At 41.6% G+C, this 15365-nt stretch overlaps 1 protein-coding gene across 9 annotated transcripts in view; it reads right to left on the bottom strand.

Annotated features, from left to right (window-relative positions):
* Window positions 1-229: 229 nt before the first annotated feature.
* LTBP1 (latent transforming growth factor beta binding protein 1) overlaps window positions 230-15365 on the bottom strand; it is a 379098-nt gene continuing 363962 nt past the window's right edge. For all 9 annotated transcript variants that reach the window (XM_045549354.1, XM_045549355.1, XM_045549356.1 and 6 more), the window contains 3 exons: window positions 6183-6305; window positions 2461-2610; window positions 230-1243 (listed from right to left, as the gene is read on the bottom strand). In XM_045549354.1, coding sequence (XP_045405310.1) covers window positions 1062-1243; window positions 2461-2610; window positions 6183-6305 — 455 coding nt within the window. In that variant the 3' untranslated portion in view covers window positions 230-1061. The remainder of the gene's footprint in view (window positions 1244-2460; window positions 2611-6182; window positions 6306-15365) is intronic.

Raw genomic sequence — 15365 nt, 5'->3', positions numbered from 1 at the left:
TTCAAGAGGCTATCTCCAAATATAGTCACATTCTGAAGAACTGGGGGTTAGGATTTCAGCATACGAATATTGGAGGGAAAGAATTCAGCCCATAACAACATCTAACACATTTTATGACTAACTCATATGAGAATCTATATTAATAGAGGACCACTTGTAAAAATAAAAGGGGGAAGAGTAGGATACAACTTGTACACTGGTACTGACAATTACTCTCAGGTAGAATTTTTTTTTTCTACAAAAATGGTGATTTATTTTGCTTTAACATACAATGGTAAATATATTGGGGATCATAAAAATTTTTTTTAAATTTTGCCAGGCTTACTTTACATATTACAATACTAATGTAAGCTCTTAAATTCTTCCATTGCAATGAAGAAAAGGGATCCAACTGACATCTGCTAGCAGCTTGGCTAAGGATGGACATTAAAATCAGACAATATACTGAAAATATAACGTATTTTTTCTCCAAATGTGTATAAAAGTTTTGAAAACAGAATCACTGCCTGCTCCACAGGACAGACAATTTGAATTTTAAAAATGCTCCAGACCAGAAATAGCATAACCCTGTGTAATAATACTTTATAATACAGCTTAATATTTTATCAAAGACTTTTGCACTTGAGATTAAAAAAAAATTGAAGAAAAACAGTAGCCAAGGAACTGCACAACCAACCAGAAAATGAAAATTACATAAAATATTTCTAACACTATTTAAATGCCAAATTTAATCAAGCAATAGTAAAAAACAAAACAAAACAAAACAACATAATAATACAACCTTCTCTTTAAAATAACAGCCCTGTTCCACCTCTTTTCCACTGAATTTTACATATGAACAGACTATATATACCGGTTTGTCAGAGAAATGTCCATTTTGGTCTGTCACACCAGTCAGGCTCATCCTAAATCCTTTCACCGTCTTCAGAGGACACGCAACTCCATGCTGTTTCCATATTTGCAACACTCTGGGTTAGGTACAATGTCTCAAGTATAATACATTTCTCCCTTTTCCTTTACACAGTGCAGAGTATATGGGCTTAGGTTATGTAGATTCTCTTTCACTCCAGGTCACTGTCTTTTTCTAAATTCAAGGCGGTATTCAATGGAGTGCAGTAGTTGGGCTTGTCAGAAGGTACGTAGCCCGGCAGACACAAACACTTGTAGGAACCTTCGGTGTTAATGCACTTGGCATTCTTGCAGAGAGACATCCGGTTGTTCAACTCATCGCATTCATTCACATCTGCAGTAAAGCCAAAACACGCAGGTCAATGATCTTTACTATCGCCCTGCGAGGAAACACAACCTATACCTACCCCAGGCATCAGGGCTGCCTGAATGCTGCGCCCCTGCCATGAGCTTCCCCATCATTGTCCGTTTCAATCACAGACAAGATAAAGATAACTATCTATCTATCTATCTATCTATCTATTTTCAAAATATTAAGGGGGTACAAGGTGACTTTTTAGATCTTAAAAAGGTAGATTACCAGGGAGGTTCTGGAATTTCTTCTCCTATTATTTAGCACAATATGAACATTTTGTCAGCTTGACATTTTGTAGTCAAAGCTTAAGAAAGTTGGAGGAACTATATTACCTTTCAATTCCTTCCCACGGGCATAGAAAAACTGCTAGATTTCTCAAGAGGAACCAGACAAGTAAGCAGAGAGCTCTCTGAGCAGCCTGTCCACAGCCTTCAGGTACATTCTTAGATCTACTAAACCAGATCCATTTAGGCTCTCACTCACTAGAAACATCTGTAAGAACCCAGGTTACCTGTTTTCCAGACCCGCCACAGATTAAAATTAACCAAACCGAAGTGGGCTAAGAGACGGCTCCAGGAGGGAGGAGAAAAATAGAATTCAAAACTTAAAATAAATAACTATTAATAAATCAAGTAATGAGCCTTTTAGCAGAGAGTCAAATAAGCCCTGAAAGGCACACAGAGAAGGTTAAACATATGTTTCCTGTTATTTTCGATATAAGAGGGGGGGCAATGTGAAAGATAGTTCTAAGAGGAGTTTTATCCAAAATGATTACCAGGAAGTTGTATTTTTTTCCCCAGAAGTCTACACTCCCTTATGCTTGTGTCAAGTATTCAGCACAATCATTATTGGCTGCAAAGTCAAAAGCTAAATTTCAGAGTCAAAGTAGTTACCTGGCCCATTCTGGTCTTTCCTCCACATTTATCACTATATGAATTCTTAAATGAGATATCGACTCTCCCTAAAAAGAACTGTGGTAAGACATACACAAAGTTTACCATTTTAACCATTTTTACGTGTACAGTCCTGTGCCATTAAGTACATTCATACTGTACTTAAATGTACATCTCCAGAATTTTTCTCATCTTCCCAAATTGAAACTCAGCAAATTTATCTTAAATGTACTCAAATGACAGATATGGCCACAGAGGATCTCAGGAAAAGAATAATTCCCATAAGATACACATCATGCTCACCGACACAGGTCATCTTGGCCATATCCAAGTGATACCCATCAAAGCAATCACAGGTGTAACCTTCCTGGACCCTCACACAGCGGCCGTTTTCACAACCATTGAGGATGCCACACTCTTCAGCCTGTAACTCCTCAAAGCTATTTAAAAAACCTGGAAAGAAAACAGCAGGAGCCAAGTTAGAAATTTTCAACCTCCTATGCGATTTTTAAAAAGGATTTATTAAGGGTACAGTTCATTTTACCATACATATATAAACATATATATATATTCTTCAAGCACCTTAACATTAGCATTACAATTTAAGTTAATCCTGAAAATATCTGTATACAACATTAAGCATAAAAATACTAAAAATTTTGTATGTGCTGTGCAGATAAGCCCCACATTTTGAATTCTGATGTTGTATATTAAACTTACATAAAATGAGAAGGCAAGTATAGTTTTTGTTTTGCTCTTAATTATTAAGAGGGTTCATCCAGAATTCCAAATTTCCTGAGTTCGCAGTGTGGCAAATGTCAGAAAATCTTTCAGGATGGAACCAATGGAATTCACTATCCGAGTTCAGTAGGCATTTGCTAAGATCCGTACGGGTGAGGCAGTACTTTTTCACTTGGAGTTTGCAAGACCAGAGAAAAGCCCGCCGGCCCGGCCATGTGAAGTCTGTTTGTTTGCTCTGGCTGTGGACTGGGCAGTACAAAAGGGCTCTCGGGGGATCAAAGGATAAAGGCAGTGAAGGGGCCTCAAAACATCCTGATAAATGAGAAAGTACATCATACTTGTGCTTACAAAACCAGAAGTCTTTTTTAAAGGAAACAAAGAAACTCTTGTTTGACTCTTTTTATAGTTTAAGTATCTTCAAACTGATCCAGTGCTAGTGTCTAGAGTTTTCGTAATATAAAAACAATTTAGCCAGGCATCAAGAGTGTTTAGCTCTCGTTCTAGAGAGGAAAATTGTAAATAGAAATCCATGGTGATACAAACACATTGTTTTGTAACCTCTCCTCTCCTCTCCCAAATGTACCACAAATTAGCTTCAAAAATATAAACTACAGCCAGACCTGTATGTATCTGGACTTTGAAGTAATTCTCCAGTGGAACTGCAGGGGGCAGCAAAACATCACTGCTTATGCAGGGCCATAGGTCTAACTTAGTGATTTTAAAAATCGAGTAACATATCCATGACAGGCCCATTTAAAAATTTTAAAAGAAAAAAAAAATGTGCAGGCCATGAAGAATATGACAGCGGATACCCAAAGCCAGTTTGATAAATGCTGACTTACAGTCTTAATCTATGAAAATATTCTCAAATTCCACATATCACAGCAAAATCATTTTGACTTTATAGCTAGTAATTATTTTTTTACTATTACAGAAATTAAAACAAAATTAAAACTTGAAACTCCCACACAAAATTAAAACTTAGAACTCTCCAAAATACTTCTTCAGGACTCTAAAACAGGTCAGCAGAGTACAGATCTGGCCTGCAATCTACTTTTTAAAATAAACACAGTCATATCCATTTGCTGATGTACTGTCTGTGGCTGCTTTCATGATACTATAGCAGAGTTGAGTAGTAACAACAGAGACCATGTGGCCTGCAAAGCCTAAAAATTTTACTAGCTGGCCCTTTATAGAAAAAGTTTGCCTATCTCAGCTCTAATAAACTCCGGCTTCAGAAACACTGCTCTGATGACAGGTAATGGAGCTGGTGACCCAAAAAGGTGATAAGAAACCTCATCCAGCGTCCCTGCTACATTACTATCCACCCAACATGATCGTATCTGAACAGGGCCAGAAAGCCCTTGCTGGTGGTCAGAAAACTGGCTGGGAATGGCGACGTATTTCTCTGTAACTTGTAAGAAATTTAAAAGCCATTACAAAGTCAAAGCTGGAGGTCTTGGAACTGCCTCTCAACTTCCTATGTTGCTAAATAGGAAATTGATGTGACATCAACATGTTTATTTCTTAACATTTGTAGTAAATTAAAGAAGAACTTTCAAGCAATGCCAGCACTACAAAGAAGGTACATAAGCCAGACATTTCAACATGAAAATTCCTGGAATCTGAACTATAGTGTGATCACTACACACATAAACCATGGGATTGTGTCAGTGTTGCACAGAGACTTAACCTGGTATTTCTGGATTTATGGGGCAAGCTGGGCTTTCTTTCAACCTTAATATTTCTTTGTTCTTTCATTTTTTCTTAAGTAAACGTTTACTAACCTATAACACATACGGCAAAGTGTACAAACCATAAGTGCACAGTGTTATGGCTGTGAGGGCATTAAGGCCCTCTTCATGAAGCAATGCATGGTTATGTGTTGATGAAAATAAATAGTGCTATTAATCTATGGCATTGGAAGTCAGGATAGCGATTACCCTTGGGAGGTGGGTGGGGTAGGGCACCAGGGGCCTTCTGGATACTGGCAATGTTCTTGACCTTGGGGGAAGCTACACAGGTGTGTGCTAATCAGCCTAGCTGGATTAATACATTTAATAGAATGTTGTTTTTGTCTACGTTTTAAAGCATTCTTAACTCTGGTAGACAATCAACATACTGATCCTTCAAAAAAAAAGTGGGGGTGGTGGGGGCAGAGAGAATGAAAAAGGGAGGGAGAGGGAAAAAGGAAGGAGAAGAGAAGGAAGAAAAAGCTCTTTGGAGGCAGAACTAGAATAGTTTCTAAATGCAACTACAAAGTTCATATTGTTCCTCAAGAACCAGGGCCTGGCTAGTTAGCTTCAGGCCCAGGCGATAGGGCCCAAAGACAGCAAAAGCGTCACTGTACTTTGTTATTCAGCAGTATCTCTAAAGACCTAAACCCCAAATCCTTGGTCCACAGGGATTCCCCATCTCAAAAATGTGGCGCAGTCACATGGGTGAGGGGGCCCCTCTCTAAGAAGGGGACAAGGCGCCAGGAATCGCATTTCCGTGTTCCTGCTCTTGAATGAACGGAGACAACCGTCATCTACTAATATTCCATTTTGGACCAGCCCATTTTTCAGACTTCAAATCATGATTCTGCATTTGAAGGCTCTGACTCCCCCCCCCCCCCCCCAGGAACACGGAGCTTGCATGTTGGTAGTCCCCCTCACACAGCATTTCCTTTCTCAACGGAAATTCGGTTTGCAGCTGCACACTGCCACCTCTTCCGTGAAAGCTGAGCTCCTGAATCCAGGAAAAGCCAGCACACATCATTTCTTACTTAATAAATCCCCTCACGATTGTATTCTGAAAATTCATTTCTGACCAAGAGAGCAATTCTTGTTTTATCTCCCGCTCTAAAACACTTGTAAAGATCAACTTGGCACAGTTAACATTGGTCATTTCCGTGTATGGAAAAAAAAAAAAGCTACAATACAATCAGGCTCTCAAGGAAACCCTAGTCCTCAAACTAGACCACCCCCTAAAGCATAAAGAAATTATTTTGTTGTGGAAATTATAGCAACAAGATTATTTTCTTTACTTGAAGGAGAGTAAACGTCACCGTGTCCCCACCAGCAGGACTGCCCATGGAATCCGGGGTCCTGGGACCCCGCGGGCAGAAAGACTCCCAGCGGGCTTGCCACGCGCGCCCCTCCCCAGACTTCCCGAGCGGCGGGCTCTGGGGTGCAGCCTGAAGATCTGCATTCCTACCACGTTGCCAGGGGGCACATTTTGAGAGCCACTGATTAGTCTCTAACCACAACTTAGTCCCCAAGTAATGGGACAACTTGGCTTACGGTCCTGGACGAAGTAGGGATCGGCTTCTGGCGCATACTGCTCGCTGAAGTCCACCAGGGCATCCCGCCCGTACGGCCGCCGGCGCCCCGTCACCGGGATGTTGCACAGCTGGGCGTAGTCATCTGGGGAGGAGAGGACACGACAAGTGGCATGAGGCCCCACGGCTGCCGGCTCGCACCCACGCGCGCCCCTCGCAGCTCAGGGCACCCGGACCCGCCAGGGCGCCCTTACACGCGCCTCCGTCTCCCGCGCGCCACCGAGCCTGAACGTGTCTGGATATTTGTTTGTGGGGACTCTGTGCGTCCAGTACAACGACTGCCGCAGAACATAATTAAGGTTCTGAAGTGATGACCAAAAACAGTAGCTGGACAGTTGGTAGCACGTATCCCAGAGCCATCTGAGAGTCCTTCGGGCCTTTTGGAAGAATGGCTTTATCCAAACCCATCAGAGGTTTACCATCAGAAACATTTTTAAGGTATGATGTAGCCATTCTTATAGATAAGTACTTTGTCACTCACTAGATTCGGAAAAATGTATGTCTGCTGTCCAAAAATGAGACAACACCAAGTGAGGATGCTGCTAGTTAGTAGCCACTATTATAACTCCAGTATAACTCTATAGTCCTTACAGATAGCATATGGCAATGATGATTGTAGTATCAATGATAGCATTATTGTATCACATATAATAACAAGCACAGCAGTGGTAGTAGTAATAACAGCTACCAGCCAGATAATGCTGGCTTGTGCCAGCTATTGTTCTAAGCACTTCATACACATTAATTCACTAAAACACTCCACCACCCTATGAAGAGGTTCTATTATCTCCATTTTACGGATGACCAAACAAGCACAGAGAGGTTAGGTGACAGCTGGTGTGTGGCAGCACCAGATGTGAAGTCAAAAAAGCAGCTTCAGGGTGCACACTTTGAACACTCTGTCTCTCTTGCAACTATCTCAGCTCCTTTGCAATTCCTGTCCTTACCGCTCCACACCCCAGCTAGACTCATCTGTGGTTACCACTTCTGAGGCCACATTCCCATTCCAAGCTGGGCCAACCCCATGGCTGTGTGACGATCCTCAAGTCCCCTTCAGTCCCCCTCACAGGAGGAGGGTCTCAGTTATCCTTCTGTCCTGGGATTACTGAGCTTTCGATGCATTCCACGGTCCCAGGCTGCTGTTCACATTTAAGAGCAGAGTTATTTAGAAGGCCTAGAGGGGAAAGCTATAGAAAGAACAGCTTCAGGTTCTAAACGTGGGTATTACAGAAAATATACTAAGGAGACATCGAGCAGTTGGCAAAAATTCTGGGGCTCCCCAGACGTCAACAGTTCCCCCAGCACTTGGGAGAGGCAGGTGGAGCAGCAGGCCCTGGGATTGGGTGGACACGCTCAGGACAGTCTCAAAAGGCAACAATCACACATGCCTAGAGTTTTCCGCTATTTTGTTTCCTCTTACAACATGCAAAACTAAAGAAAAACACTAAGGCAACAGTGTGAATTCTGAAGGCTTTCTTTCATCTCCCCCTCCTTAAATCACTTGAACGAGGGTGAAGAGTCAAAGGTGTGTGGGATGCATGTGCACACCCGGTCTCCCTGAGAATTGCACAAAGCATGTGTAAGGCCAGAAAAGACCTTCACCACTGGATGGATGGGGTAGGATCCTGGTGGCCCCTTCCTAAAATTCTCCCTATGTGGAAGCATTCCAGGAACAACATTCAGACCCCAGATGCCCCCAGCACTTCTGCATGAAACCATTCTGGAAGAAATATTAATTTCATTAAGGAAATAGCTAAACCTGGAAAAAGATTTTTGACTCAAAAAAAAAAAAATACAGCTTCAAACAGTGCACAAATGGCTGTCAGTTTTGCTTAAAGTCTGAAAAAGTAGAATTGAGGACTTCCCTGCAAGAGGGAGATCACAAAATGTTTACCAGTTTTAAGAGCTGAGGTCATCTTCTCTTGTAACTTTTTGTATATATTTGTTGACATCTTAAAGGGAAACCTGTTCTATCTTTTATAACCAAGCTACAGTTGTGATTTGGAGTGGATATTAAAAAGGAATTAATTTATGTACATATTTTGTAAAACAAAATCCAGAGATGGCTAAGCATCCTCTTCTTGGACATCTGTGGGCTGTCCAGGAAGCCTCGCTGAGACTTGAGGTCCCAAGATGTTGAACGACACAGTCAGGGCCTGGCCAGAGTGGTCTGGCCCTGAATCCAGTGCTCTCCCCCCAGACGTGCCTCCTGCTCCAAAGAAATGAGATGGCCTCAGTGCTCCAAGCTCTCACCACGCAGCAATGCCAAAGGCAGGCACTGAAGGTGAGAGTAAAGAGGAGGAGGGAATGGGCTCGTGTTTCTGTGCAATGTTTAGGCTCAGCTGAAGCTAAGTAGATGAGCAGGAATTATGTCACAGGAAAAGATATTTTGGATTAATTTTAAAAAGAGCTTACCCAAAGGCATCAAGAAAGGAAACTGAAAGTTGTGTTTGGGGACCACCGAGTGGGTCCCTAAAGGCTTCTCTTGACCCAGGCTGACGAATTGATGAATGAGGGACGTGTAGAGTAATGGGGGGCGGGTGTTACCTCTGGGACTTGCCACATCTTCCTTCCCCTCCCTTCTTCCCCCACCATGCATTTTTCCTCTTAAGATTCTAGAACTTACTGTCCTTTGCTGCTTCACTTTGTCTAATGCATTAACATTCCCAGCTCCAAGATGGTTTTGGTCAGTTATCAAAACATCATTTCTGCATCCCATGTGCTTTCTTTTGTATGTGAAGATGTGCTACAGTCCTGTCATCGCCACGACATGTATTTTGAGTTGTTTTTCTGGGAGCACGGATGGATGGGTCTGTCCTCATCCATCCATGCCACCTCTCCCGTCACGCACATCTGCTGTGATTCGTGGCCAGGGTCAAGGGTGACGTGTGCATGGGGTAATGGAAAGAGCATGGGCTCTGGAGGCAGAACCGGGAGCTCAAGTCCTGATGGCACAACTTACCCCCCGCTTAGCGATTCTGGGCAAGCCTCAGTTTCTGTGACTGTCACTCAGGGCTACTAATTCTTGTTTGTCTACCTCTGTGTTAGTGACATATAAAAAATGAGATGATATTGTGGAACTGTTCATAAATTTTGAAGCACCAAGAAAATGGAGGGTACAATGTTTTCTTGTAGATGAAATTACTGATTCCCCACTGAGAATCTGGAAATAAAGATTTTCAAGGACAGTATTAGAATGAGTGGCAGATTTAAATTTTAGTATTAACAAAACTTAAAGGCAATTCTCAACGGGCAAAGAATTGTGCAGTAAATTAAGAGCAATGAAAAGAGCAGTCTCCAGGGGTTTTTAGATTTTGTTTCAAGATTATTTGGAGTTTTTTAAATAGATGGGGGAAAACTTTAGCTTAGTAAATAGAGACAAAGTCTTCAACGACTTCATCTCAGACAAGATGACACAGAAGTATTGACTGCCTTGGCAAATTTAATTACTTGGTTAAACAGGGATAAAGTATGAACAACAGCACACTTTAATATTAGCTCAACAGAACTCAAAATATAGGGGAAAAACTGATGTCTAACAATTCTTAGTATGGGCCCGAATCAATTAGAAATGTCTTAAGTAGAGAGTAGGCTTATAGAAGTTGATTTTACCATCTTTTAGGAGAGCAATGGGAATACCACAAAATATTCTCATGAGTCTTGGGCAAAGTCTCCTCTTCAGAATCTTGGTATGTGCAAATTTCTAGCATGTGCTGGGTCTCTAAGCACCCCAAGCCACAGACAGAACCAACCCATCCTAGCTTGGAGGTGCTTGGCCTTGGCATCCCTATGGCTAGGTCACCGCTAGAGTCCATCTTGGGGGATGGCAGTGAATCGTGGTTGGCTGAGGGGACACAGCCCAAGCACAGCAGATTCCTGAACTTCTTCTATAACCTCTCAGGAGAACCCATGACAATCTCCTGGCTGCTACTTTATCCAGCTCATTGTGTGGAGATGCACACATATTTTCTGTCCTTGGAATCTGTTTCTTTCTCCAAAACACCCTCTACTTATGCACATCGGCAACCATTAGTCACTTAGTTATCTGGGGCTTTGTGCAGAGGAATAGCTTTGCTTAGCAGGATTTGTCCTGGGAGGAGTACTCTGTGAGGCAATCCCACTTCTCAGAGCCCATGCAATGTGTCCATCAGGGATCTAGCCAAACACAAATGTGAAATGAATAGGAAATGGAAATATTCACACCTCAAGACCACCCCCCCACCGCAAACAGCCTTCCCTACCTCCCCCGGTGCAAATGCTTAGCTCTTGATCAAAGCTATGAAAGACACACACAGGATGCAGTGGGATCCCATCACTAAGTGGTCTAAACAAGATCCAGGCATTGATCACACTAAATTTCCCTGGCATGGAAGATTCATAGGACAGATGGTGTTGCTTTAATTTTCATTTTAAATTGGGGGGAAAAAAAAGTTTTACCCCCTCGAGCCAGTGGGTGTGGGGCCCCTGCTGTCAGCAGCAATGGGAAGCACATTACTAGACCCTGGCAGGAAATCTCCATTCTTGAGGACACACACATCTGCAGGGCTGGTCTGGACAGTCACATGTCACAATGCCACTCTGGCATGTGAGGAAACCAGGAGGTGAAGTTTTAGTTCTGACAGAGGCAGATCAAGTTCAGCAGCTGTGAGAGATGATGAAGAGGTTGCATTGCATTTTCCACACATCAGGGCTAAAAATTCAGTGCTCTAAAGTTTGAATTGTGTATTTTTCAAATATGAAAGGAACAAGGATCAGTTCTTATACATTAAGAAATATGGGTGATATTTTACTCACATTTCCAGACCAGGTGTTTTTCTTATAGATTTAAACACGGACACACAACCAGGCAACAGAGGAAGGAGTTGGGGAGAACGAGGTGACTATTTTTACTCTAGTGTCTGCCGAGCCAGCATTATATTATAACAGGTACTTCCAAAAACTGAAATTATCAACATGTGGACCATTTCCAGAACATTCCATCCAGCACCGGTACAGGAAGGGGAAGGAGAGGCCCGGGTTGGCACTGCCACAGCACTGTCCACTCTGTTCTTTATCACAGAATAAACTCTCCGCCACAGTCTCTAGTGAACAGGCAGCAACCCTGCCGCTCTGAAATCACGATGTGCAGAACTGTGACAGAAAACTTGACACACTAAACAGAGAAAGGACCTGGAGTCCAAAGATGTGGGTTCTAGTCCCTGTTTCTCCACTTCCTAGTTCCTCAGTCTGGACACGTTTTTTTGAGCTTTTGCCTCTCCATCTATGGAATGGGATTATGGTGCTCTTTGCTTAGTTGTATTAAAAGTGATTCATTCATCGCTCCATTCAGTGTCCGGCAGGTTGATTCTTTCGTTCCTACCACGAGAGGCTGAGAACGTTATGGACAGCGTGGGCTGGGGAAGAGAGGAAAGATGTAATGCTAGCGCGCTGGTGCATGCGAAATAGCTCATCGGGACCACAAGTAATGGCTACAGTCAGCCAGGAAGAGCCAGGGAAGGGTACCCCTTGGAGCGAGTGTCTGCAGCAACGACGCCCACCAGGTGAAGAAGAGGAGGGAAGGTAGCTCAGAGAGAGTCGCGGGCATATATTAATATAATAGATACGAGAGCATTAGGGGAAGTAAAGTAGCATGCAACCCTGTCTACTCTGGATCCCTGCTAGAGAACAGTTCAAAAAAGGAAAGTTGGCTGACATGCACTATTAAGCTCCCATGTGCTAGATACTATGTATTCATACTTTTGCATACACCATTTCATTTAAATCTTGGAACAACCCTACGAAATAATTGTAATTAGCTCCTTTTGTTTCTGATAAGAAAACTACAGTTTTATAGCAAAGCTTGCCTTGCCCGCAGTCAGGTGAGGGATTTCAACCTAAAGTGGTCTATCTGCCAAACCGTGTTCTTTCTACCCCACAGCTGCCCTTAAGAAACCCCCCGGGAAAAAAATTATTAAATGCACTGCCTAGACCTGCAGCATCAGGTAAGTACTTAGTTTGGCAATAAGCATTTGTGACTGAAATTCCAGGGAGAGTAATAACTATGAATGCTGATGAGCTCAGCTCTACCAGGGTCAGCTCTATCATTAGCAGGATTTATGTTTATTGAATTTGCTCGATTTATTAGGTGAAAGAGATCAAATTGCTTAATGTTCAATTAAATTGTACTTGCCGAGGACAGGGAAGTAATGAAGTCTAAAGTCTTGGCAGGGATTATATTCTGTGGGACTCCGGTAAATGTTAATGCTCTAAGGAAACTCGTGGGCCATAGAGCAGTCAAGTTCTCCGCACCCCCAGCCTTCACCTAACGTTACCCTTCTCAGTTCAGACACTCCCAGCCTTGCCCATCAGATTGCTGTTTATTTAGCCGGACTGACTGAACAGGGAGATTTGTTGCACACAAACGCCAAAAAAGGGGGCCTCCCTTTGCATTCTAAAACCTGGATTGAAAAATTTATATTCTCATAACAGTATTAAATTATACCACACACGAAAACCTTAAAATGATGAACTTATGAGTTTCTTATTAAGAACTGCAGGAAAAGTTTTCCCCATTCCTAAGGATCTAGGACTTTGGAAATATAACTCACATCCAGGCAATCCAGAAAATTAGGAATGAGGCCTCTAATATTTAATAAGAGACAAGACTGAACAATACAATAAACAAAGAGGCAAAAGGGAAGTTCAACATGTTAATTTTCTAAACTGATCTACTTCATACTTTCTCAACTGCAAGGACAGATAAACCATTTTATCTCCCTTTTCTGGCTCTTTGAACACCATTCTGAAGCGACAGTCTGAGAAGGCAACAATTAGGAAAAATAAATATTGTACTAAATATTGTACATATGAAATACATTTAAAAAATTATTTATTAACTAAGTAAGAATTATTTAAAAACAGAAGCTAAGCAAGGGCTTAAGATAAAGGGGAGGTTGCATCACATTGTGAATGTACTAAATGCAACTGAATTGTTCACCTTAGAATGCTTAGTTTTATGTTATGTGAATTTCACCTCAATTTTAAAAAGTCAAGAGAAACAAGAAATACAGGGGAAAATGTGCTTTTTATATATTCCGTCTGGAATTCATCTAACCTTTCTATTTTTAACTGGTAAAATGAGGAAACAAAACTAGATGATCTCTAATGTCCTTTCTAGCTTATATATTCTATGATTCTGAAAGAAAACATTCTTACTATTAGGCTGCAAAAATTTGGGGAAGATAATTTGTCACTGAAAGTTGTGGCTGTAATATGAAGTAATTACCACTAGATGATGCTGTTACCTTCAGGTGGTGCCCACCTGGATATTTTCAGAATGACCAACTGACCGGTAATTTAACAAACTGTCAGCATGGACAATCTAACCTTCCCATATATTTTTTTGCTGGGAAAACGAGTTTAGAGAAATTTAATGATATTTCAGAGGGCAAGTCAGGATAAATTCTCAAGGTCTTCTTTTACTAAAAATAATAAATTATTAAATTATAAGGATAAAGAAAATTGTGTTTAAAAGTACATTCTAACCTTGCTTATACCTCTAAAGTTTTACAGCAGAGAAAGCTGTCCTGATAGTTGTTTGAAACCCCCTTGATTAATATTCAGAGGTATAGATCTCAAGGTTCTGAATAACAAAGATATATCTCTGTATCCATTATCATTAAAGAACAAGTCCTAAGTAATTAATGTAATATTAAAATAACACTGTAGTCAATATGATTCATGAAAATATATATTCCATTCAATAGGAAATAAGACATCACTGCAAAGCAGAAAACTGGAACTTTTTTTGAGATCTCTGATTCTGTTTAATGATATCTTTATGTTGCTACTTACTTTAATTTGAGATGACTCTCTCCTCCTACATTCACCTCTGGATCTGTTCACAATCAGATACAGCCTTAGTAACTCTTACTTTTGGCAATGATTTTCTTTTTTTTCTGTTCTTGGTAGAGGCTCATAGATTACCACATTAATGGTATTTTCTAGAGTTGTGCAGTGTACAACCAGTACAACTGTTCACAACAGCTCTGTCTGCCACTGAGACTTGAAGCTCAGAAGGAAGCATAAAGAAGACTTCCCTAGTCAGAAACCTGCCCAATGAGCTAATCTTTTGTAATCTGCTTCCTTCTTAAGGTACTGGCTACTGCTGCTGAGCGAAACAATTACCCTCCTAGCTTCTGCTCCCTATGGGTTTGAATAAACACAAGGACCTGGTTGCTCTCTAAGCACTTTCTAAATGCTTTTCTCCCAATCATAAGGGGCACAATCTGCTGCATGAAGGGAGAGTAAATTTTCCCTGGCCCCTCCTCTGCCAGGCTCGCCTGCTCTGGCCATGAGGTCAGCATTTCAAAGGCATGGGCAGCCAGCAGCTTGGTTCTAGCTATAGCTGTCTTATAAGGCTAATTAAGAAGAGGTCAAAGTTGGCCGGGCGCGGTGGCTCACGCCTGTAATCCTAGCACTCTGGGAGGCCGAGGCGGGTGTGATCGCTTGAGGTCAGGAGTTCGAGACCAGCCTGAGCAAGAGCGAGACTCCGTCTCTACTAAAAATAGAAGGAAATTATCTGGCCAACTAAAAATCTATATAGGAAAAAATTAGCCGGGCATGGTGGCACATGCCTGTAGTCCCAGCTACTAGGGAGGCTGAGGCAGGAGCATCGCTTAAGCCCAGGAGTTTGAGGTTGCTGTGAGCTAGGCTGACGCCACGGCACTCACTCTAGCCCGGGCAACAGAGTGAGACTCTGTCTCAAAAAAAAAAAAAAAGAAGAGGTCAAAGTAAATACAACATTATTTTAATTCAAAACCTCAAACTCAGAGCAGGGTTTTAAACAGTTATGCACAGTGATGCACAGTCACACTCTTCACAGTTCATCCTTCTTAGAGTACACCTCAGCTGGTCCCATTATCAAAGAGAAAAATGTAAGAGCAAATTTTATTTAAAATATATGAAAGTAAAACATTCACCAGAACAAACCATTTAGTACAAGATAATACTGAAAGGGCGACTGTAGAAAACTGAATGCCTATTCATAATCTCTGATTTCAAAGGAGAAAGTTTAAACCACCAAGACTTTTACTTTTGAGATAAATTAGACTGCTTGTTAATTAAAAATAACAGTGTTGCTTTTGTGATCAGATTGCTTACATGC

The sequence above is a fragment of the Lemur catta genome, chromosome 4, assembly GCF_020740605.2.
Source record: "Lemur catta isolate mLemCat1 chromosome 4, mLemCat1.pri, whole genome shotgun sequence".
In the NCBI taxonomy this organism is placed as follows: domain Eukaryota; kingdom Metazoa; phylum Chordata; class Mammalia; order Primates; family Lemuridae; genus Lemur; species Lemur catta.
The sequence above is the reverse complement of the archived record's forward strand: the minus strand, read 5'-3'. Positions and strand labels throughout refer to the sequence as shown.